This window comes from Schistocerca piceifrons, chromosome 6 (genome assembly GCF_021461385.2).
Source record: "Schistocerca piceifrons isolate TAMUIC-IGC-003096 chromosome 6, iqSchPice1.1, whole genome shotgun sequence".
NCBI lineage: Eukaryota > Metazoa > Arthropoda > Insecta > Orthoptera > Acrididae > Schistocerca > Schistocerca piceifrons.
The window spans coordinates 29,728,140-29,753,979 of record NC_060143.1 but is presented as its reverse complement, the minus strand read 5'-3'; the positions used below and the strand labels follow the sequence as shown (position 1 = coordinate 29,753,979).

Sequence of the window (25,840 nt, the reverse complement as noted above, 5' to 3'; positions counted from 1 at the left end):
GTAAAAATCGTAGAGGGAAACCAAGAGATGAATACACTAAGCAGATTCAGAAGGATGTAGGTTGCAGTAGTTACTCAGAGATGAAGAAGCTTGCACAGGATAGAGTAGCATGGAGAGCTGCATCAAACCAGTCTCTGGACTGAAGACCACAACAACCACAACAACAACAATAACAGCAACACATTAATTATTGTTTGGTGTTGCTATGGTGCTGCTATTTTTTTTCCATCAGAAAGGAGGAGGAGGACACAAAATCAAACTTTACAGGTTGAGAGGTTATGTGGTTGTTATTTCAGTGATTACAAAATTGAGTCAAATTTACAAAGCACTTGGCAGTATGACTTCACATATCGGTTTTATGTTGCCCAGTCTCTGCCCTGAATGCATGCAATGATTTGGTTTGGGTGGGTGTCATAAGGCTACTGAATTCCCTCCTGAGGCAAGCTGTCCCACGACTGTTGTAACTGGACCTTGATATCCTGGATGTTAGCACCCAGATGGAGTTGATGTTTGGGTTGGTTCCACACATGTTCTATTGGGGATACATGTGGGGATGTTGTTGGGGACAGATGCAGGGATTTTGCTGGCCATGGAAACACCTGAGCATCACACAGACATTTCACAGAGGCGTGTGCCATGTGTGGATGAGTATTGTCCTTTTAAAAATGGCAGCATGATACCGTCAATGAGAGATGATGCAGTATGTCTGTGATGTGCTACTGCGCTATCAGAGTTCCCTTGATCACTATCAGCCATGATCTGAAGTCATTTCTCCCCGCACTATAATGCCAGGAGTAACACCACTCTACCTCTCCAACTCATTGGAAGAAAAGGATCTCACAGCAGGCTTCTGACACATTCATTGAGGATGATCATCCAGGGTCGTGCAGAACCACAATTCATTGCCGATGTTGTGATCCATGACATTCATGGAAGGACAAGAATCACAAATTTCAAATATAGAGCTCAGAATCAAGATGTGTGTGATCGCAATTAGTTTCTAAACATCGAGCCATATACTATGGGGAAGTATTAGTGAACAGGTGCAGAGTTTACCTGGTGGATAGCATTTGTAATCTCCATGGGGAAAAGAGGAATGAAGGTGCTCTGGTACTGTGGAAGATCTCCAGCACCAAAGAAGACAAATATGAAGTAGATAAGCAATTGTTGTTACATACTATTCACATAATGTTAACAAGAAGTCATTATGGCTTGTTGGTTCCCATTTCACCTTTTGTGAAAGTTTGTGATAATATACAGAGTTAACTGGAATAAATCTACACGTTAAGTACAGAAGCAGTGCTTTGTTTTATAGCCACTTCACATATGGTGCGGGATGGTACATAATGTAGCAGGGAGTCCTTTTCTTGTTCTCATAACACAGGTACAGATGTGAAGGGCTTACAAAGTGCGAGTACACAACATGGAGATACTCCCTTGCAGCATGTTCAACTAGACCTGGGAAAAGACTATGCCTGCCATCACATTCCCATACCGCCCAACATCAGGCCACCACCACGTCTGAATGCCCACAAATCTGGATATAGTACAATTTGACCAGCTGGCCATACAGAGACCCATACTGAGAACTTAACAAATTCTGTTATGTGCTTATAACCCTGTCTCACGTGAGTATGTGGCATCTCTGTGTCCTTCACAGTGACCGCTCAACAGCTGACACTGTTCCCGCATCTTATGCTTCTTATATACCCTAACAGGCCAAGTAACAACACTAAACCTGAACACCACAACTGCGCTCTGATGGCTGTTCTACTTCTCATGGAGAATCACAATTTGAACAATTTACGTACCTGTAGAATGGTGTGCATGCTTATGAAATTACATTGATATCAGGTCATGTCTTCTGGTAGCTTCAATTTTTTGGTCAGACACTATATATAAATGTACAGTAAATATGATGTACAAAAGATAAATGGTAATGAACAATTTACAAAAGAAACACAAAATTTAAAACCACAAAATTGGCAACAACTGCAAGCAGGACTTTTAAAAGCAGCTGAAACTGTAGCACTGCAAACAAGAACACGAAAACACCCATGGTGGACAGATGAGTGTGACCAACTGATAAATCTCAGACAACAGATGTGGCAAAATTGGTTGTGCAACAAAAATCAGAAGACCCTGGAAGATCTCAAAGATACCTGGAAAACAGTCATAAAAGCAATACGAACAGTCCTTAAACAACACAAAGACAAAAAATTGTAAGATAGAGAAAATTATTTCAAGAAAAACAATTCCCGAAATTTCTACAGAATATTCAAACAAAAATTAACAAAGTACTCTCCTCCATCACTCTAATTCAAAAATGAACATGGGGGAAATCGCCCATACCAACACCAAAAATTGTGAAATTCTTGCAAAATACTTTTCTAAATTACTGAATTGTGGAAAGCCTGCAGAAAAATCTGAGTTCCATCATACACTACGAAACCCAGACTCAAAGCCACCTAGTTTACAGGAGATTAAAGAGATAATTCAGTCACTGAAAAATAACAAAGCATCAGAACACCAAATCATTGCAGAATTATGGAAAAATGCAGGAGAAAATCTTATTGCAAAACTCAAAGAAATTATACTTGAAATCTGGAAAACTGAAAAAAAATCCCCACAGATTGGAAGACAACAATCATACACCCTCTGTACAAAAAATAAAGTAAAACAGACCCCAACAACTATCGTGGAATCTCTTTATTGTCAATAACATACAAAATTCTGTCTAAAGCCCTACTAAACTGAGCAGAACCTCAACTGGATTCAAAACTAGGCGAATACCAAGGTGGATTCAGAAAAGGTTGATCATGCGTGGAACAAATCCTTAACTTGAAAAACTCAATGAAATATTTGCATAGTATTCAAACGAAAGTTATGTCTTCACATTTATCTACTTTAAAAAAGCATATGACAGTACAGACCGAGAATGCCTTTTTGAAGTGTTGGCAGAATTTGGACTAGATCAAAAGACAACAAATATCATAAAAGAAACACTCATGGAGATCAAATCCAAAGTAAAATTTATGGGAGAATTGAGCACAGAGTTTAAAATAGACACAGGAGTACAACAAGGGGATGGACTGTCCCCAGTGCTCTTCAATTGTGCTCTTGATAAAGTTGTTCGAGAATGGAGAAAAGCAGGCGCACCAGTACACATAATGGGACCAAAACGTAAGTGCATAGAATTAGGCTGTTTAGCATTTGCTGATGACATGGCACTGATCGCCCAAGACATTACCAATGCACAGAAACAGGTAGCAAAAATAGGATTACAAATTTCATTTGAAAACACAAAATTTATGACTGACATCAAAGATGTACCTTCTGATCTCAAAATTGGTACGAATTTAAATATTTAGGTGAATGGATTGCAGAAAATTGTAATGAAAAGAAATCTGTCAGATCAAGACTCCAGAAAATGGAGACGGCATTTCAGTTAACAAAAAACGTTTACAACAAAAAGAGTCTCTCATGGAACTGCAAAATACGACACTACACAACAGTAATTAAACCCGAAGCTCTCTATGCATCCGAGACACTAAACCTTCAACACAGAACACTAAAAGGGGAATTAAAAGTGAAAGAACATAAAATAATGAGGAAAATCCTAGGACCAAGAACTAAACATGGTGTGCATTATCCAAAACCCAATGCAGAAATATACAAAAATATCTCCAAAATAAGACACAATATGCATGTGAAGAATCCAATTCATGGGGCATTTGGAAAGAATGGACTCAAACAGGTTAACACACAAAATCCATACACTTTTAAAGAACAAAACTAAAAGACCGAACTGGTACAAACAGATAGAAAAAGACCTGAGAGAATTAGGGTCTCCAAATCTACATGACAGAAATGAAATCAGAAAAATCACAAACAGATGGGGTTTTGAGGAAGAAGAGAGAAAAACTAACCAACATGCGTGGTCTATGCAACGAAAGCTAGCCCATTCGTTGCTTATGAAGGAATACTGGGTGAAAAGGAAGGCCAACAAATGTTGATTACACATGGTCCTAAGTGATCCATCTGCGAAGAAGAAGAAGAAGAAGAAATATATACGAGAGAAACAGGTCTCTAAATGAGTTACTGAAGTAGGTCACAGTCTGTTTAGCGGTGTGTCTCAATAGGTTTTCCAATGCTTGAGTGAATTCTTTTGGAAAGTTTGTGTTTGGATGACTTATGAATGCATTCCACAACACATTTTTGCATTTGGAACTCACATGTTTTCAGCACATTTTTGCTAAAATTTCACAACTTTTTCAGCCTATTTTTGCACCTTAAATTCCTTGTCTAGTTATTATATTCTGCCTTAATGTTTTTTTATGTTACAGATCTTTATATATGAAACATGAATTTGTAAACCTCATGTTGCGAGAGGAGGTAGTATTTTGCCACCGGTTACAAACAACACTTAGTGTTGTAGCCTTCATGCATTAGTACATTTTAAATGCAGAAGCTTTTTATGCTTTTGTCTATGTTTTAACTCAACATTAGTCTGAGCTTCAAAAGATGGGACTGATAGTTGCCATTCATTCCTCAAAATTACATACAATAAGAAATTCCTATTCTGAAATATCATTAACTAATATCTGACATAATTAACTGCAGACTTCATGTACAACCTTTTTATGGTTTTTTTGGGCTTCCCTTTAAATTTCTCTGTTCCTTTCCGCAATACATTTTCTTAATGTTTTATCACTGATGTACCTTCACTCGCGATGTGCACAATTTCAGAGATTGTGCATCCATAAATCCACAGGACTGCTTATATAGGCCACATGATTTGGCTCCTGGAATGCTGTGGTAAGCTGCCAAAGAAACTGTATTATTTAAGTGATCACCAACGAGTGCTCGGCCTATTCTGTAACTTCTATTACTGTTGTCCAGTGAATGTGTTCAGTGTTATGCACACCTTTTCTTCATTGTACCTTATGTGTTGATCTATAAAGTATCTTATGTGTTGATCTATAAAGTACTATGTTCCATAAGTCGTGTTTGTTCTTGCTATAGCAAACTTGGCAATGAGTGCAGGTTATGTTTTCTCCGTGTTAGTGTCAATGCTAATTCATCCAACAAACATCTCAATGGAAGAAATGTTCCAATGTATCATTGCCCAGCAGAAAGCTGTTGTGGAACAACAGCACATTCTTGCCACAGCTGTCAATCAAGTGGCATCTGTGTGTTCGCAGCAGGTTACCCGACCATCAGTGCAACCACCACCCTTTCTGGCATATGATGAATCAGCTGAAGATTGGGATACCTATGAGACACGGTTACTCCAAAATTTCCAGGTTTTTCGTATGGGCAATGCAAACCTATGTAGGGCTTTCTTTCTTTCCTGGCTATCACCACCCAATTATCAGTTGTCGTGCCAGCTTGCACCTTTGCAAGAAGTGGCCAGCTTATCATTTGATGAAATGTGCAAGTTTCTCTTGATGTATTATAGTGACAGAACATGTCATTGCGATTTGTGTAGAATTTTACCACTGTCAGAAATGCCAAACCAATCTTATAAAGCCTGCCCTGTGGAATTACAAGGATTTAGTCGTTGTTGTCAGTTTGTCACTGTGTTCATAATGAATTCTACACTGATCAAATGGTGCATGATGTTATTATTCATCTGGCCCCAAGTAGGGAACTCCGTGAAAAAGCACTTCAGTGTGAGAATCAGACTTTTTACTGATGTGCTCAATATAGCACAGGCCGCAGGCAATCAGATTGCTGCATGGGAGTGGGGGGGGATGGGGGGGGTGGGGGGGGGGGGGTGAGTATTGGAAGTCATATTGGAAGTTGCTCAGTCGACCTCTATTAGGTACGCTGCAAGGGTTCAGGATGACAGGGAACCTGTTGCAGCAGCACAACCTTTGACTCAGCATCACATGGGGCACCTTCAGCTATGACCACTACAGCAACAAGCTGCATCACAACAGCAGTCACATCTTGCCTGTGCCGCTTTGTCTAGTACGAGTGTGATGCTTGCCGTAAGCATTGGCCTGTTTGCAACAAATGTCAAAAGAAAGGCCACATTGCATTCATGTGTAACTCCTCTTCAAACAAGGCAGACACAGTAGTATCAATGGACATAAAGCGTATCTCTACAATGACTGCCTCCCCAAACAAATTGTTTGTTGACTTACATGTGTTTAATTAACTGCTGAAAATACAAGTGGACACAGGAGCAGCAGTGACTTTAGTAAACACACAAAAGTACATGGACTTGCCACCCCTCCCTCCCTCCGTCCCACCAACCAACAGAAGTTTCACAGGAGTTGGTTAGCTACAATAAACAGCAGAGTCCGATCCTATGTCAGTTCTCTGCTCCTGTCTCTTACAAATCTGTTCTTCACCCTCTCACCTCCCTTGTTGTTGATCAGTCTCATGCTGCAGACATGTTTCAGTTAGATATGTTTAACACTTTTGGCTTCTCCACTGCCAATGACGTAAGTCGTCAGATCGAGTTCCGTATCAGCAGCTGGAGTCCCTCTGCTTTGAGTTTTTGTCTTTGTTTTCACCTAGGCTTGGTTGTGCTACCAGTTTCCAAGCCCACATTACCACGAAAAGAGTCCAGCTGCCCTCGTATTTTCAGGTGCAGGAGTACATGTTGCATTGTACAAATATGAGGCATCTTTCCCAGTGATAATATTCGCCACAAACATTTTCTATAAAATGGCACTATTTTATACAGCAGGGATTGTGAAATTATAAATACAACAGTATAAACTTGTAAAGTTAATGGTGTATATGATCTGAGATGACAGCTGCTCTATCTTATTTATAAAGGACTTGTACTCTGATGAACATCAAACTACGAATCTTGAGTGTCCCTCACAATCAGCAAATGTGTTAGTAAAAGGTGTGACATCAAACACAGTAGAAAATCAGAGGCCATGGTTGGCTGTTTCAGATGCTTTTAAAGGTATTTTGAAGAAAGGAAGGAGGCTTAATGTTTAACATCCAATTGCAAATGAGGTCATTAGAGAAGGCAAAGGTATTAAGATACTTCCTTGCAAGCTGTAGTCTAACTGATGGGATTAAAAGCAATGAAAGGGAACACATTATCCATAATTATATTCTGCTTTTAAAATTCTGCACAATAATCAGTGAGGACCTTGGTTCATATGTATCACAATTTTGTTCCATTTAGTGTTTGCTCCATCTAAAAACTTTCATTTAGATAATTTATTTCTTACTTCTAATAAAATTTATTTCTTGCTTCAACACATTAAGAAAATTATTTACAGAACCATGACTTAAATAAATTCTATTCAACATAGTTCTCAAATTATAACCCTGAAAATCTCCACAGAGCTGTAAAATGAAACTCACCCTTCTCTGTTGTTGCACGCAATGCATTCTTTTCTTTATACATCTTGAACATGAGGTCTTTCCATATATTAGTTGCTTTATCATATTCATCTGTCTCCTTTGGAAGCTGCTTTCTTATATCTTCACCAGAAAATATGTTCTGAAAATCAGAGTAATAGAAAGTACACTAACAATGTCTATTATTCATTAAACCAACCACAAACAATAAATAATTGGCCTTGGCAACATTGATTACAATAACAACACCACTGATTGTACTTGGTGCAATTATAGAATATAGCATCTGAATCAATTTCATTATTAGTTCCTAAGACACATTGAAAGTAACTAATACTACCATTTCTCTTATAGATAAACCCAATATTGTTACATCTTCAACTTTTGTGGTCCTGTCATTCTCGGCTGTGGACATACCACAACAATGCAATAATAATGATGTATAACTTTCACAACAAAAGGCAATATTATAATACACAATGTATTATTACCAATGATTCACATACTCAAAATGTGATAAAGTTAAGAATAGCAGTGATGCTCTTAATTATGTGTTTTGTATAGTAAAAGTTGGCGTCAGCAACCAGAGACAAGGGCCAAGTGTGTGTGAGCTGCATTTGTGTGTGTGTGCGTGTTTTTTGTCTATTTCAGAAGAAAGCCTTATGGCTGAAAGCTTACGTGTTACCAGCACTTAACGTTTCTGCTAGCAATTTATCTTTTTCATAATATTGTCAAAAGTTGGTAATGATCATTATGAAGTGCAATGGAAACTCATAAGAGTGTAACCACAGTTGGTTTTAAGCACTGGGTATTTCTAACACTATAGCACTTTTTCCTCAATTACTAAATCATATGTACATCAAGTTTGCTTTGAATAGTTCCAGAGCTAGTCTACTCATCTGCAACAGTGCTAGGTATGCCATACGTGCACTAGTTTAGGTTGAAATTGCTCAGAGCACTCCACAAATAGGAAGGTTATCTTGTTGACAGAGATGTCATTAGAGTTAGAGTTAAAGCTTGTTATAGGGAAAGATGAGGAAGGAAATGTGACATACCACCTTTAGAGGAACCATCTTGGCATTTCCTAACAGAACTGTGTTCTGCCTTTTTGAAGACAATTGTGAGGAGTCTTTGTACATAGGCAGCAAACAACTATCTCCACATGATTTATTTAGCATCTAATCATCCATCACAAACAATAGTACAAACTCCCCAGACTGGCTTGCGTGAAGAGGAAACACCTGGAATTCAACCAGTATCATGGACATGGGTTTCTCTTGACTGGTAAGTTCACTGACACATAATGATCATCATAGAAGGGTCTGAAGGTAGCCAGGTGCCAATGCTTGTCCAAGAGATGCAGTTCCATAATTTCAACTGCTAAGGCCAACATCTTGAACACTGGTACATCTATGGTAACACTAATATGCATCATGACATGCCAAACCTTGGGAACACATCCTTCCAGCATGAAGGAATAAATTGAATGGCACAGCCTGTGATATCAGCTACCATGAACTTGACTGAGTATGTTTGGAACCAACTGAAACATGCAGTGAATTGGTGCTGGAATCCACCATGTACACTGGAGGACTTTGGAGGGCAACTGTCAAAGAGTGAAAGGTTTGAGAAGCAACATTTCAACCACCTTGTTGATAGCAAGTGCAGCACGATCCAAGCCTGTTGCAATTCACAGTGTAGAGCAACACAATATTAAATGCAACCCAGCAGTAAATTTTGATTTCATCGATACACACTTGAAAACATACTGCCTTTATTTCAATCACAGCAGTTATGAGAGGGAGGGGAAGAGAGAGAGAGAGAGACGGGGGGAGGGGGGGGGGGCTGGGAGGGCGGGAGGAAGGAGTAGGAAAGGAGGGAGAGAGAGAGAAATAAATTAATAAAAACAGTTTTAAACTTAAATCTTAGAATTCATATTCTTTACAATTTAATGGAAATGGACAGATAAAAAATCTACTCACCAAGTGGCAGCAGGGGAACATGCACACACAAAAGGATTTAACTTTTACATGCTTTCAGAGCTAGTGGCTCCTTCTTCTGGCAGAAGAGTTGAAGGGGAAGGAAGAAGGGTGAAGGAAAAGGACTGGAGAGGTTTAGGGAAAGGGGGTACAGTTCAGAAAAGTCACCCAGAACCCCATCTCAGGGGAGACTTACTGACGAGATGTGAAGGAAAGACTGATTGTTGGGGACTGTACTGGATGAGATTTGAAAACCTGACAGCTTAAAGGTGGAAGACAGGGTAATATGCAAGACAGAGATTACTACTAAAACATCATGTATGAGTTAATAAGAGTGAAAAGCTAAGTCCGTTTTATGTAACAGAGATGGGGGGGGGGGGGGGGGGGGCAAAAACGAGACAAATCAAAAAATGACAGATGTAGAAAACTAAAATGGAGTGAAGAAAGCAGTAGTTACTGTGAAGAAATGCTGAGATGGAAGGGATTAACACAAATTAATGCCAGATGGGTGGCAAGAACCAAGGACATGTTGTAGCGCTATTTCCCACCTGCAGAGTTCTCAGAAACTGGTGTCTCGGGGGAAGAATCCAAATGGTGAACCAGGCATCGAGATCATGACTGTCATGTTGTACAGTATGCTCTGCAATAGGATGTTGTGTGTTGCCTGTGTACACCTTCTGCCTACACCCATTCATCCTGACTGATAACTGGGTGGTAGTAATGCAGATGTAAACGGCCGCAATTCAGCTTATTACATTATAAGACAATGACACAGAAAACACACAATTAACAAAACACATGAAATTTAATTGGGCTTTACAGAGAGTAACTAAATTTCAGAAAATAAAATCTACAGTGAGATTCATACTACTCGGTGTAAAAAAAATCATGCAAATTTGTAGAGTTATCAGAGAGGAGAATTTTATCTTTATGAAAAGCAATTTGTAAGTGTGCCAAGTTCATAGTTTTAAGTAACTCACAGCTGACCTAATACTGATAACAAAAATGTTTGTAACATTATTATATGTACATTGCCAAATGTAAAATGCATCAAAATGTAAAATTTATTAATACAAACAAACCTTTAGTTTGTAACTTCATAAACTACCATATTCAGAAGAATAATCTGTATGATGTCCCGAAATCTAAGGATTGTACTTGATTATTCGACATTGAATGAATATTATTATTAAAGAGAAACACTTTTGTTATGTGACAAATATGCTACAAGTGCACCTTTATTCCGCTAGCGATCTTCAAACAGTATGATGATGGACTTCCCTTAGGCAAACATTCACAGCTGTTTCATCCATTGGAATCTTATTTGCAACACAATAACATTTTACTGCTATGAAGGGTAAGTTTTCACTACTGCTGGTGTGTCAAAGTCATCAGATAAATATTACATTCTTATTGCTTATGTTATGTTGTATTTGTGTGAAAGTTTTACAGGTTCTTGATAGCTGACTACACACTAATTGAGTTAGCTGACAAGCATTTCATTTGTGAGGAGGCATAATACATCAGTCAAGAAGCAAGATGCCTGTATACAGAACAATTTCCTGGGAGGAAGTCACCAAATCATGTCACACTTCAGACATGGTGGCCATTTTTGTGAAACAGAATCCCTTAGATCAGATCAAAGGTAAACTGTTACATCTTGCAGCGAGTGAACTGATCTGTTTCAGGAAGCTATGTTACAGTGAACTGAGGGCAACCCCAGTACCAGTACACAATCCACAGCCAAGTAACGAAATACCTGCAGTGCCAATATGTAGAATGTCAGCAACAGTTGATTGGTCAAGACGTACATCCAGAAAGATTGAAATATGTCGTAGTAACACACAGTTTTAAAACTAGAAATAAGGAAATGACATCAAACTATAGATGCATCTTCCTCCATTGAACATTCTTAAAAATATTTGAGAAGCAAAGTTAAAAACAGTACTGAACCTTTTAACAACAGCTCTCTCTGGCTTCTGTAAAGGCTCTTCATAGGCTTTTGATGATTTCATGAACTCACTTGTCATAGAAATAGACAAGAAAAATTATGCTTGATAACTAAAGACGAAGTAGACCTTGCACAGATGTGTGTCTATGGTGCACTTATACACAAAATTATCTTCTCCTGTCTTGATCTCACATTATTTCTTCTAGTTACATGTTTTGGAATACTGTCATCATCAGATGTGCCATAAGACAAAAAAGAAAGAAACATGTCACTGAGGTGTAAACGGACATCAGTTACAGGTCCATCCTCAGTTAACATCTGTCGCGATCTGCCTCAAAGAAGGGCCTTCGAAAGTTGTGTATAACTGTTTAGCCAACTGTGTTATCAGACATGTCACTTTTCTGACAGTACAAAATTTTGTTATTATTACGCTCCACGCAAGTTCCTCCCATGTAAAATCACTCTGAAACCTCTTCAGAATAATTTTGTGGTCACTCTGTCTTCTATGAAAGATATTTTATCTGGATGGACTACTTTGCTTCTCCCAACATTAAAGACCAGGGACAAGTCCAACGCCTGTTGCTACGGATTTTTTTTTAAAATAACTCATGATCCACTTGATCGATTTTGATCTGGACGGCAGCATTTAATTTCAGATTAAACAAAGACTATGGTTAGGGTATGCTCATCCTAAGTTATTCTCTTATGCTGCTTGTCAGATTACAGATTTCTTCTTTCTGAATTGAGCGTGGTCAGCGAAATAACATATCACTGCCACGTCTTAGAGTAGAAGTTTAGATGGACAGAGACAGTTGCAAATGTATAACCAGGAAACTTTTCTGATGTTTTTAATCAGATTATGGCCTCTCTCAATCAATTAAAGACTACTAATACAGGTTTGTCAAATACACTACAAGCTGATATCATAAACCAGTAGACCTTAGATTAACATAAAAATGAACTGAGTTCAAGCTGATCTCAGAAATCAGTGTTGTCTGAATGTTAAGCTCATATTATTTTGCCAAGAGCTAGGATCACTAGGATCACTGTGACTAGCACAATTTCGTAGAGCAATTCAAGTTCACCTGCTATTTTCACAACTTAGTGACACTACAAAAGAATGGATTTTGGTAAAAAAAGACAAATACTAAAAAAAAAAAATTGTTAACAGTCCCACGCTGTTGTACTTTGAAATAATATTCTTGCATTGGAATTCAAATAACAAGTGGTTCCACAAGAATTCTTGATATGACTCATAATTAATATGAAAAATTTTTAAAGCATTTCATAGACACTTTGTGGCAGAATAAGGCAAAGAAATGTAAATTATTTGCAGTGAACAGTAAAGTATATGGAGTCGGGCAGTAGCCAATAATGACTGAACATGTCTTAGAAGAATGCTCTTTAGGCGTAAATGGTAGTAACTACACAATCTGTATTAAATTCACAACCAGCAAACATGTACTCAAACTGCTATGACAACTACACATGTATGGATAAACAGAATCAGGAATCACATGTAAATTAGTGACCAAAGTCAAGTACATTGGCCAATAGTTAAATGAAGTTCTATCTTGATGTCTCAGTAGTTAAGTGCTAGATTATGTGCAGACTGTTTTGAGACCACATTGAGAACACGACACATACAAATCTTTGTTTGGTATAACTTTATGATATCTTTCATTTTTTTAAATATTATTATTTTTATTATTATTATTGTGATTGTAAGTGAGTTAACTGATACATTTTGCATATGCATAAGAATGCTGGTAAGGTCTTGGTGTTCAATACCAGGTCAGACCAAGAATTTCTTTTTCTCTTTCTCTCTCTCTCTCTCTCTCTATATATATATATATATATATATATATATATATATATATATATATCTTTCCTTCTAATCCCCCTCCCCCTCCCCTTTTCTTTCACCTCTGGCAATGTTTGTTAACGTGCAAATATAGAGACTTTTGTCCACCGAGAAAGGTGCCTAAATCCACGCCCCCTGGTATGCTGTAAGTACATTTCCATCATGCTCAGCAGCTTACTGAAAGCCTGACATGACATCAACAATGTCTACTGTTTGATTTCACAGTCAAATTGCCCATGCCACCTAATGGTCAATGTCAGTTGGTCATTCTGCTGAACAATGTATTCCCTGTGATATTGGTTATAAAGATAATTATGATGACCACCCACCTGAATACACTGCTGCCTATTTTCATAGTGTTCTGTGCCACTGTGGTGAGCAGCATTCTGTATACAATGACTTTATACACTGAGATTATAATGTCTATTTTTATTCACTTTATGGACGTCTGACTAGATGTTTTTTGGTTAAGGAGGTGGCTGCTGAAGATTTTCTTTCTCTTCTTTTCCTTCATTTTTGTAACACAAAACCTTTAATGATAAGTACTGTGTATTTGCCATATAGGATCAACATTGGTAATCATAGAATGATAATCATATTGATAGCTGATTTAGTGGTGTTGCTGAGCACATCCCAAACTAATTTAGAACAGCACTGAGCTTCATTCAGCAAATTTAGTGTTATGTAACACAGCAAACTTGTTATAGAAGTTCATTTTCTGAACTAAGAAAAAAATTCATCTTCAGTCAGCTTTTAGTGTACCGTTTTCTAATCTAATTCTTTCAGAGCTGCCTGATGTAATTTGACTAAATTGCATTATCATTGTTTTCTTTTTGTTGATATTCATCTTACAACTTTTTTCAAGACACTATCCACTCTGTTCAACTAATCTTCCAAGTAATTTGCCATCAATGATAGAATTTCTTCACCCTGAACTGTAATTCCTTTTCCAGTTTTCTCTTTTGTTTCCTCTACTGTTTATTTAATGTACATACTGAATAACATTGGGGATAAAATGTAAACAAATCTCACTTCTTTCTGAACCACTTCTTGCCTTTCATGTCCTTTAACTCATAACTACTGTGTAGTTTCTTTATAAATTGTACGTAACTTTTCACTAGTTGTACTTTATAATGTATTCTACTCAACACTGTGAAAATATTTCTGTAAATCTGCACCTGCTACAAATGTAGGTTTGCCTTTCTGCAGTCTGCCTTCTAAAATAAGTCATGAGGTCAGCATTCCCTCATGTCTTCCAACATTTCTGAGAAATCCAAATTGATTTCCTGTGTCATAAGCCACTGTGAATAATTCACATTAGTATTTTCAGCTATGACTTACTGAAAAGATGCTTCGGCAATATTCACACCTGTATCCACTTGCCCTCTTTGGAATTTGGATTATTACATTCTTCTTGAAGTTTGGTGGTATTTTGCCTTTCTAATAAATCTTGCATAGCAGGTGGAACAGTTTTATCATAGTTTGTTCTCCCAAGGTTCTAAATAATGTCATAGCAAAGTGTGGCAACATTAAATAGGCAGTGTCATATGGATAGCCTAAACTTAAAAGAAGAGATTATCTCAAAATTCCCTGATTGGGCAGCCGGTGAAAGGGGGATTACTTTAGAATTGCAAATCTTAGGTATATGGAACTGTAGGGTCAATGCATGAGTATAGAGTATAGAGTATAGAAGTGTTAAAATACACAACGGAAGCCAGCAGTGAATAGTGTTTGGAATTACAGTATAAAATAGTAGTAAACAGAAATTAGTTTTCAGAAATTTTAAAGCAGGTGAAAGATGCAACACAAAATAATCAGTTTTTATGCGAGGTAGAAAGAGAGGTAGGGAATGGTGGAAGATATAAATGATACTGAATACGCAGGAGTGAGAAGTAAAATTCTGATCAAATAAGTAGTCCAAGTTCTGATAGCTGCTGCTGGCAAAAATTATGCAGTTATTCTGAAACATGACATGAATCCTATGATTGGCAGTAGCAGTGTTACACATGTACGAGTTTCTAAATTCATTGAGATGGATCTCACAAATGGATTCTGATACAACAACAAAAAATGCTGAAATTCCTTAGGACTTTGAATAGATACTTCTGTTAAGTCCAAAGGAATTCCAGTGTTACTTGTGGGTGTACCAGAAACTAGTATCCCAAAACAAAGATGACTAGAGAGAGTTAGCTGTGCTGCAAAAAAGTTTGTACTATAATTAATGGAATGAAAATTGTTTAATTCCTATAGTCACTGATAATTAACACAGGACTGAAAGTGGATGGGAAGGCACATATTAATCATTGTTCTGTGATGATACAGAAGTAAGTGATTTGTATGGCAAAGAAAATGAAGTCAGATGAAAAAAAAATCAGCAAAAGCAACAGCTAGCCTCAAGCTTTTGAATTTTGAAGCTAATCAGAAGGACGAACCAAAAGAAACAGACAATACAGAAGTACAAAAAGAGGAAACAGATCCCTGGATAATGATCAAGTGAAGTACTTTTGTCAGGACAGTGATAGTTATGAATAGTTTACAGTAATGGGCACTGAACTAACACCCCCCCCCTCCCCCCAAATGAACCATGGACCTTACCATCATGGCCTGCATGACTGATTATCATTTATTGGTTATGAACATTGGCTTACACAGAGAATGTAGAAATGTATTCTGGTACAAAAGATGAGTAAATATATTAAGTAAAAACTGAACAGTGCAAAATCCAGGATGAAATAATGCCAATATTATGAAAAGGAAAGTTGCTACTCACCATGCAGTGGAGATGCTGGGTCACAGTGCTGAGTCACAGATAGGAGCAACAAAAATACTGTTACACATAGCTTTCACCCAAACAGGTCTACTTTAGAACATACAAAAACACACACACACAGACATGCACACAAAAGCAACTCACACACACATGACCACGGTCTCTGGCTGCCAAGGCCAGACTAGTGTGTGTGTGTGTGTTTTGTTGGTTCTGGGGAAAGCCTATCTCACTGAAAGCTTTGTTTGACAGTCTCTTTGTTGTGCTTGTCTGCAACTCAGCATCACTACTATTAGGAAAAAATAGTGACTTTTCAATTATTTATTAATTTTTATGACTTTGTAATCACAATTAATTGATCTTTCATGTGTTTTGTGTATTTTAGACTCAAGAAGATAGTGACTGACTGTTCTGAATGGTACCATAACCTGCTGTTGTACACAATTGCAAGATTTATCATAAACAGTGGTGAAATTAAGAGATTTAGATCCAATGAGATGTCACTGTTGCTAGTTAGTAGAGGAATCAGTGAAAGATAGAAATAACTCATTTTTATCCAATGCCAAACTGTCTGCAGTACCACTGTACAGTAGTACAAGACACATTCAAAAAGTAAGGATCATTTGCTCATACTTAAATGTTACCAGCCCATCAGATAGATGAATGAATGCAGCAAGAACTGTTGTTGGTTTACAAAGTCACAGAAGTTAGTTTTTTGATTCAATAGTTGTCTGACTTATGGCAAACAATAACAGCTTCAAAAATCATTGCATCTAACAGTTGAAAATTGTGTGTTGTAATTTAATTTTTGTGTGCACAAGAGTCCACAAGTGCTCAAATTTATCAGTAGTTGTGCCCGGTTTATGAGCTTACAGTACTGAATGAAGGAAAGATTAGACAGTGGTGTTGCATCTTTAGAATTGACCATTCAAATGTGCTTAATGCATAGTGGAGTGGTGAGCCCCGTATCCAGACTGATGAAATCATACAAATGGACCACAAACTGTGATCCGATCAATGATTCATTATTCGTACTCTGGATGATGAATACCCCATACTGGATATACCACTATTTATACAACTGTCACGGAAAATCTTTGATATCACAAATTGAGAGAATGTAGGCACCAAAACTGCTTGCCTACCACCACAAAAACACTGTAAATAAAAAAACGCATATGAAAAATTCCAGATTGCTATTGACAACCGGGAGATGATCTGTTATCCCATGTTTTTGTGGGTGACAAGACATGGAAATCCTTAACCACACAAAATCAAGAAAACAGTCAATGTGAGGGTACCACTAAATTATGCCAGAAGAGAAAAAAATTAAGTCATCTCCTGTTCAATTCAAAAAATATTGGTTAACATTTACGGGAGTGAAAAGTGGGTTCTTTTGCTTGATTTCATGGAACATGTTTCTATTACTGCTATTTCACAAAACGTGGTTCAACTATAACTGATGTGTGCTGTGAACTGTTTGCCAAACTGAGAACCAGTGACTCATCAACTCTTCTTCCACTTGAAACAATGGCTTGCTGGACAATGGTTTGAATATGATGAAAGAAGACTGTTGGTTTCAATAGGTTCAGTTCTCATGAGAAGAAGTTCTATGCAGAGGAGTTGAATAAGTTAGTCTAACATTTCAAAAAGGAATTGCAAGTCTCTCTTCTGTACAGGTGGATTCAATTTTGTATGTGTTGTAGTGTTTCGAGAATTTCTGTGTAAATTCTAGAACCACTCAGCATTGAAAACATGATATTTTAGAAGTGAGTGTGGGATGATACAATCCTACCTACTGTGTGTCACATGTTTGTGTGTGCAGGTTTGAAATTCAGTTGCAAGAAGAACGTAGACAAGGGGGTCGAATGGCAACGATAAATATTTGTCAGGCGATCCATGGAAGTTTTAGTGAAAGTATACAAAAAACCATGGAGCTCCCATGTTATTCTGTGCTAATTGTGTCAGCAACCATTGTTATAACAACAAGAACAGCTGAGAAGGTACTCTTGAGAAAACTTTTGTCTTAGTCTTGTTGAAGGGAGGACATGTATTCTGATTCATGTTGATAATGGACATGGTGTTTAAACCAAATTTCTCTTATGTGTAAATTAGTTTGTTTTTGATGTTTGGTGACACGAGAGACTTACTAAACAGTATATATTTAATGTGAAGGGTGGGTTTTGTAATATGTCTTAAGTTTAAATATACATCATTAGTTAACGCAAATGAAACTTCATACGTCTACAAATTTTTATAAGTAGAAAGAGTCTTAGGAAATTCCTGTACCTAGAAGCATACTTCAGAGAAGAAGTGAAAGAGAGTTTGCAGCAGCGGGCTAACCAGCAAGGAAGGTCAGCCAAGCATCTCAAGGAAGTCATCTGGGAAAAGAAGTGGGAGTTAGTAAATCTACTTTACACTTAAATCATCATCCAAGCCATTAGAGTGTGCCCAAATCAGACACTGAAGTCATTAAGTAACAGAATTTTGAGAACAAAATTGGGGTAAATCTGTCTTAGATCAATCAGTACAAATTGATATATAGTTGTGGAAGTTTAAATTATAATTTAAACATTTAATCTGGGAAAGATTTCCTTTTGGGACTGCAGTAATCCTAGAATCATAGAACACTTACTTAGCCTCCTTGTTAGTAGAAAATTCCAGCTTGTGAAAGGACTGAAGCTTTATCCACACCAGACAGAGATATAGGAGAATGGTTCTGTAACTTGGGATAATGAGTAGCATATGAGAGCTCAGTTAGAAAATGTTAGTAAAGGAATCAGCCGAAGTCAGATGGAATCAACTCATTCCTACCTAATACCAAACTGTTTGCAGTAGCACTGAACGTAGCGCAGTCTGCCTTATAGCATATCCAAATTATGCTTTGTTTCTCTTGGACAGTTGGTGAAAGTCATTACCAGGGTTGTGTAATTGACCATTAAGGAATGTGGTGACCTGAGTGAGACAAGAGCCTACACATCTGACACATCATGAGAAGTTGCAACAGGACAGAAAGCCACAGTTTGCCAGACTCAACACAGAGGCTGATATCCCATAAAAATATATGTTTGAATTAGTGCTTCTCATGTTTTAGCTATCTGCTATTGAAGAGTGATAAATATAATTACTTACCTCCAAATAAAGCCACTGCCTTTGAACAAGCAAAACTAGTTCCAAAGTCTCCATGATTAAGGAAAGTGTACGTTCCCAATAATCCACTTCTTTTGCAAATGCCTCCACAAATCTGCAGAGAAAAGAAATTAATTATCATGTATTAGACAATAACATCATGTATTAGACAATAACAGTTAAGGAGAAAAGCTCTCTGGCACTTCTCTATTTCACTATGGTCCATGGGCAAAGTACAGAAGGGACAATGGTTAGAATTCAATGATCCATAAAATTTTGATATTTAACAGTAATATATTTCAGACTCCTATCACAAATTGTGGAAGTACATCAGGAGTACATTTAAAACATTGATACACATTAAATCATACACTATTTATGAAATATATGCAGCAGAACTCAATGGATGATAGAGATTCTTTGATAATGCTACATACTGCTGCTTTATTAACAACTGCACTTTTATTTTATTAATGGAATTGGTTCGTCGACATTTGCCCTCACAATAGTTAAAAGAATATTTTATAGAGATGCCTGTAATACCTAACTTAGATATATAATTACCGTATGAAATTGTGATGAATGATAAAGGCTTTGTTCACTTTTGATGATAAGGTACATCCTTGCTCAAATGACGTAATAAGAAATTGGATTAGAAGCAGCTTTCAATAGTATATTATCATGTTTTCTCTCATGATGGAGAAAACTTACTTAAGGGCCACAGAGAGGGATCATTCCTATTCAGTCAACATCTAAAATTCATTGTGGACTCATGGCATGGAAAACCTTTTCTCTTTCCTGCTAGCTGTGACAGCTATCCCAAATTCTCTTTATCTGGAACTTCTCAATTCATCAAGCCACATTCCTCAATGTCGATATCCACAAACACATCTGTTTTTATAATGCATCCCCAACCTCAACAGCACCTCCACTTTGACATCCGTCACCCACTGCATGTTAAAAAGTCTCTTCCTTACAGCCTTATCACACATCGATGCAGCACCTGCAGTGGAGTTTTCAAAATATACCAATAACCTTAAGCCATCAGCACATGGACCGTGCAACCGAAAGTTGAGCGTTGAGCAAGCCAAGTATCTGACGTCGTGGCATGGAATAGCATATTCAAGAGTCTTTCCAAATGTGCAGAGCAATATCTAGCATGTCAGATATTCTGAGTGTGCGTCTGAGCATTGACCAATGAGATGGCACAATGCCACCTACATCCCATGCACACCACCTCCCTTCAGTACAGAGTTGTGAGGCGCCATATTGGCATTCATTTCAAGCCTATATGTATATATGACATTTCTGGGAACCAGCAAATTGAGAATCACTGGAAAACCCACTGTTAACTATGTGATTCATTCCAATAAAATAATGAGAAACATCATAATCGTGGCAAAAGAATTATTGTAACTTGTGTATTATGTGAGTATGCTAGTTGAAGGCAGCAACACACTGAAGATCCACCCGAAACACCAAAGTGGTGAAGATATAAATTGATTAATCTTACAGTAGATCACAGTTACGATATTTCAAAGTGCTTTACATTTCATGGTTAAACTTTTTAGTAAATTTTATTACTTATTACTAAACTCACAGTTTCCTCAGTTTCCATACTGCTGCGTATTTTGCCATTTTTCAACCTGGTGTTTAAATAAAGCAGTGCTTTCTGAGAAAGGACTAAGGGTATCCTACCAATAAATTATGTTAGCTTTCTTTTCCTCTGCCGTCACATGAACATTTATTTCTTATTTAACCATAACTATATATTCTTATACATAATGTTTGTGACTGTTAACTTTCAAATAACATTGCACATCATAGAACTAACAAACCATTAAAAAAGAAATAAACTTGTGCTGTTTTAATTAGTCAATCCAAATTCATCCCAGAATTTGCACTGCACTTAGTTCATGCAGTTCACCTGCTGCTGTCCCTACTCCATTTCCCTGCAGATTTTTAATTTTTAATTCATTATTGTTGCCCAAAATTAAATGCACCGTACTTGTGCTTGATCTCCCTTTACTATTTTAGAGCTTGAAGCCTTGGAACGCATTTTATCTGTGATTTCTTGATTGCAGTCAGTAGATCATTGTTGGCTGCAGATTGAAAAATGTAATGGTCATTTTACGTAGTTCTCTGGCCAGTCCCGTCCTTTGAAAATACATTGTGTTTATGGTGAATGTTGGTAATGTATGATACTATCAATGTGATGAGGTAGAGGAAAACAAGTTATGCTAAGGCAAAATATCAGGTGCAAAATACACAACAGTATGTGTAGTAAGATAACCATTCTTCAAGTGTTAAGCATCACTCAAGTATTAAAAAAAAGATATTAGCACTGTACTTTCATTTCCAAATTTGTGTTTAATTTCAGAGTGCAATGCGTAAGTACATGCATGCACATGCACACACTTACATGTTGTATTGGTTCGTAGGAAAAGCCAAGGATAACCACTGCAAGCGCCCACAAAAGATGTATTTTTCTATACCGGAAGGCGAGAACAAATAATAAAGACATCATTCAATTTTTTGTCATTTTGTGTCTTGAGTTTTAGTGGAGAGAGGACATGTTTGGATATGAGATGTGTGTAGTAGCTTTCCTGCCTTGAGTGAGACAAGACTCTCAGGTGAGGGACACATTAGTGAGGTACGTTCAGGGTACACCAGCTTCAGGAAGGGAAAGGATGCAGGGGAACCACGCATCCATGGTGCAAGATTTGCCATAAAAATGAAAATAGTGAAAGATCTTCGACTTACACCTGCCTCAATTAATGAAAGACTGATGGCTCTTAGAGTACCCATTGGCTCAGACAGTTTCATCACCTTCGTCTCCGCATATGCTCCTACTTTAGACAGTGATGAAGACACAAAAAATCAGTTATACCACCAACTGAACAGTACTCTCTCTATGATTTCCATTGAAGATAAATTAATTTTACTTGGTGATTTCAATGCCAGAGTGGGAAGGGACAACTGTTTTTGGAGAGACATCATGGGTAAACAAGGGGTCGGAAACTGCAATGTAAATGGGTTGTTACTTCTTGGTCTATGTGCTGAGCATGAGCTTTTCATCTCCAATACCCAATTCCGCTTGCCTAAACGCTATAAGACCACATGGATGCACCCACGCTCCAAACATTGGCACCTTATAGACTACGTTATTACTTGACAGCATAACAAGAAAGACATTCTCATCACAAAAGCAGCACTAAACATCGATGAGTGCTGGACTGACCATAGTCTTTTAGTCTGCCGTTTGAGAGTACCAAAGTATCGCAAGCCATGATCCCACTTTTCAAACCCATCACGCAGAAAATTCAACATAAGCAACCTGAACAACAAAAACGTTCGCTCACGCTTCCAAGACATGCTGTCTGAAAAACTTAACAAAGCTCCAGCAACCACAGATGATGTCGAACAAGAATGGACCACATTAAAGAACATCATCAAAGAAACTGCTGAGAATGTTGTTGGTTTTAGTCCACGGAAAAGAAGTGACTGGTTTGATGACAACCATGGAGAAATCCAAGCCATCATCAATGCAAAGCGGGATGCTTACCTATCCCTTGCTCAAGATCCGTCCTGCGCAGAAAAGAAAGCACACTTTCAAGAACTCAAGCAGAAATGTCAAAGTGAAATACGAGTAATCAAGAACAAATGGTGGCAACAGAAAGCCACAGAACTCCAAAATCTTTCTGATGCAAGGAACCTGCGTGGCTTTTACGCTGGTATTAAAGAGCTGTATGGACCTATCCGCTCCTCATCAGGAGCACTGAAAGCTGCTGACAACTCCACCATTCTTACTGAAAGTCAGGACATCTTAAATCGTTGGAAAGAGCACTTCAGCTCACTGTTAAACAGCCCTTCTACTGCCGCTGGAGATTTTCTCAAAAATGTCCCACAGCACCCTCCACAACCCTGGATGGCTGATCCTCCAACTTTTCATGAATTTTGCAAGGCACTCAAGAATGTGAAACCTGGGAAGGTTCCTGGACCTGACAGCATCCCGATGGAGCTTATTGAGGGTGTCAGCTTGCCTCTAAAAACTAGACTCTTCTGACTCATTCAATTAATGTGAGAAACCCGAAAGGTACCAGTTGACTTGAAGAACTTCACAATTGTCACCATCTTCAAGAAGGGTGACAGAAGCGTCTGTGGTAACTACCGGGGAATATCTCTACTCTCTGTCACTGGCAAAATTTTTGCAAGAATCCTTTTAAATCACCTCCAGACACTTTCAGAGACTATACTACCTGAGTCTCAATACGGGTTTCGACCTTCAAAAGGGACAATTGACATGATTTTCTGTGCACAACAACTACAGGGCAAGTGCAGAGAACAGCAAAAGCCTTTACTACTTGTTTTGTACGATCTAGAAAAGGCCTTTGATACAGTTCCCAAAGAAGCCATGTGGATGGTCTTAAAATGCTTCGGCTGCCCTGAACATTTTGTTGACTCGATTGAAGCTCTCCACGATGATATGACTGGGCAGGTCCTCTGCCAGAATGAAACAACTGGTGAATTCCCAATAACAAGTGGGCTTAAACAAGGATGCGTTCTTGCACCAACATTATTTTCATTGTACCTGGCAGCTATGCTTTACGAGACATCCATAAACAATGCAGGAATAGAACTAAAGTACAAGTTCGATGGAGGATTATTCAACCAGTCCAGACTCCATTCAAAAAGTTTCACCAGTACCACTCGTGTGACAGAGCTGCAGTATGCTGATGACAATGCTTCTCCAGCTCATTCACCTGCAGAGTTGCAGCTGTCAGTTGATCCCTTCAGCAGGGCGTACGAACAATTTGGTCTCTCCATCAATATTCCAAAGACAAAGGTGATGGCGCAGCCAACCCCTGGCTCCTCCGTTCCTGATTTCAGCATATCCATTTATGATACACCCTTGGAACAAGTGGACCATTTCCTCTACCTAGGAAGCATACTGTCATCTAACTGCTAATCTGGAAAAGATGTGGAGAATGGATTACGTGCTGCCCATGTAGCATTTGGACGTCTTACAAAGCGTGTCTTCCTGAATAAAGACATAACACTGTACACCAAACTGATGGTGTAGAAAGCTATAGTCATTTCCACCCTGCTATATGGTTGCAAAACCTGGACGTTATATTGCTGTGATCTAAAGAAACTAGAACGCTTCAACCAACAGAAGCTAAGATACATCATGAACCTGAAATGGGATGACTTCATATCCAACACGGCTGTTCTTGAGAAAGCAAAAATGTATGGCATGGAAGCTCTTATCATTGGGCATCAAATCAGATGGGTCGGACATGTACTGTGGATGAAGAATGACGGACTTCAACGCCAAATGCTGTACAGTGAAGTGAGCACAGGTAAAAGGCCAAGAGGTGCACCTTTCAAATGTTATAAGGATCAGTACAAGAAAAATCTGAAAAACTTGAACATCGATCCGAGTAAATGGTCCACAGTAGCAGAAGATCGAAGTCGCTGGCATTCAGTTACCTCAAATGTTCTTCAAAACTTTGAGCTAGAACGTCGAAGAATGGAGAATGACAAACGCCGGAGACGTAAACTCCTCCAGGCTCAGCCACGTCCTCCTCCTTCCATCAGCTGTAATGTCTGTGGCCACCTGTTCCACCTTAGGATTGGATTGCTAAGCCATCAACGACACTTCCACGATTGAACTGTGACAAAGGAAATCTCAGGAGAGAAATGAAAACTCGGATACGAGTATCAGCGGATGACGAGTAGCTTTCACGGTATCTGAATAATAATTTTTCTCAGTGCAAAAATATATGGCCTTTTTATTTTCTTCCGCGCACCACGAAAAGGTCATGTCACCTCCTGCTGCCTGCAAATGGTGAAGAAGTCCAATAAATGAAAATTAGATTACTGACACGGTCACAAAGAATAAGTTTTGTGGTGTCGGAAGAAGAACCTCATAACAGGAGTGTGTAGATCTCAACAATATGAAAGTAAGTTCAAGTTAAAATGCACACAAAGGAGACAAAGTATGTTGTTGTTGTTGTTGTTGTTGTTGTTGTTGTTGTTGTGGTCTTCAGTCCAGAGACTGGTTTGATGCAGCTCTCCATGCTACTCTATCCTGTGCAAGCTTCTTCATCTTCCAGTACCTACTGCAATCCACATTCTTCTGTATCTGCTTAGTGTATTCATCTCTTGGTCTCCCTCTACGATTTTTACCCACCACGCTGCCCTCCAATACTAAATTGGTGATCCCTTAATGCCTCTGAACATGTCCTACCAACCGATCCCTTCTTCTAGTCAAGTTGTGCCACAAATTTCTCTTCTCCCCAATTCTATTCAATACCTCCTCATTAGTTATGTGATCTACCCATCTAATCTTCAGCATTCTTCTGTAGCACCACATTTCGAAAGCTTCTATTCTCTTCTTGTCCAAACTATTCATCATCCATATTTCACTTCTATACATGGCCACACTTCATACAAATACTTTCAGAAACGACTTCCTGACACTTAAATCTATACTCGATGTTATCAAATTTCTCTTCTTCAGAAACGCTTTCCTTGCCATTGCCGGTCTATATTTTATATCCTCTCTACTTCGACCATCAGTTATTTTGCTCCCCAAATAGCAAAACTCATTTACTACTTTAAGGGTCTCATTTCCTAATCTAATTCCCTCAGCATCACCCGATTTAATTCGACTACATTCCATTATCCTCTTTTTGCTTTTGTTGATGTTCATCTTATATCCTCCTTTCAAGGCACTGTCCATTCCATTCAGCTGCTCTTCCAGGTCCTTTGCTGTCTCTGATAGAATTACAATGTCATTGGTGAAC

The 25,840-nt window shown here is 38.2% G+C and overlaps 1 protein-coding gene across 1 annotated transcript in view; it reads right to left on the bottom strand.

Moving 5' to 3' along the window:
• LOC124802831 (dynein axonemal heavy chain 2) overlaps nucleotides 1–25,840 on the bottom strand; it is a 1,031,222-nt gene that overhangs the window by 628,749 nt on the left and 376,633 nt on the right. The window contains 2 exon segments of the mRNA XM_047263843.1: nucleotides 7,342–7,480; nucleotides 19,032–19,143. Of these exon segments, the coding sequence (XP_047119799.1) occupies nucleotides 7,342–7,480; nucleotides 19,032–19,143 (251 nt within the window).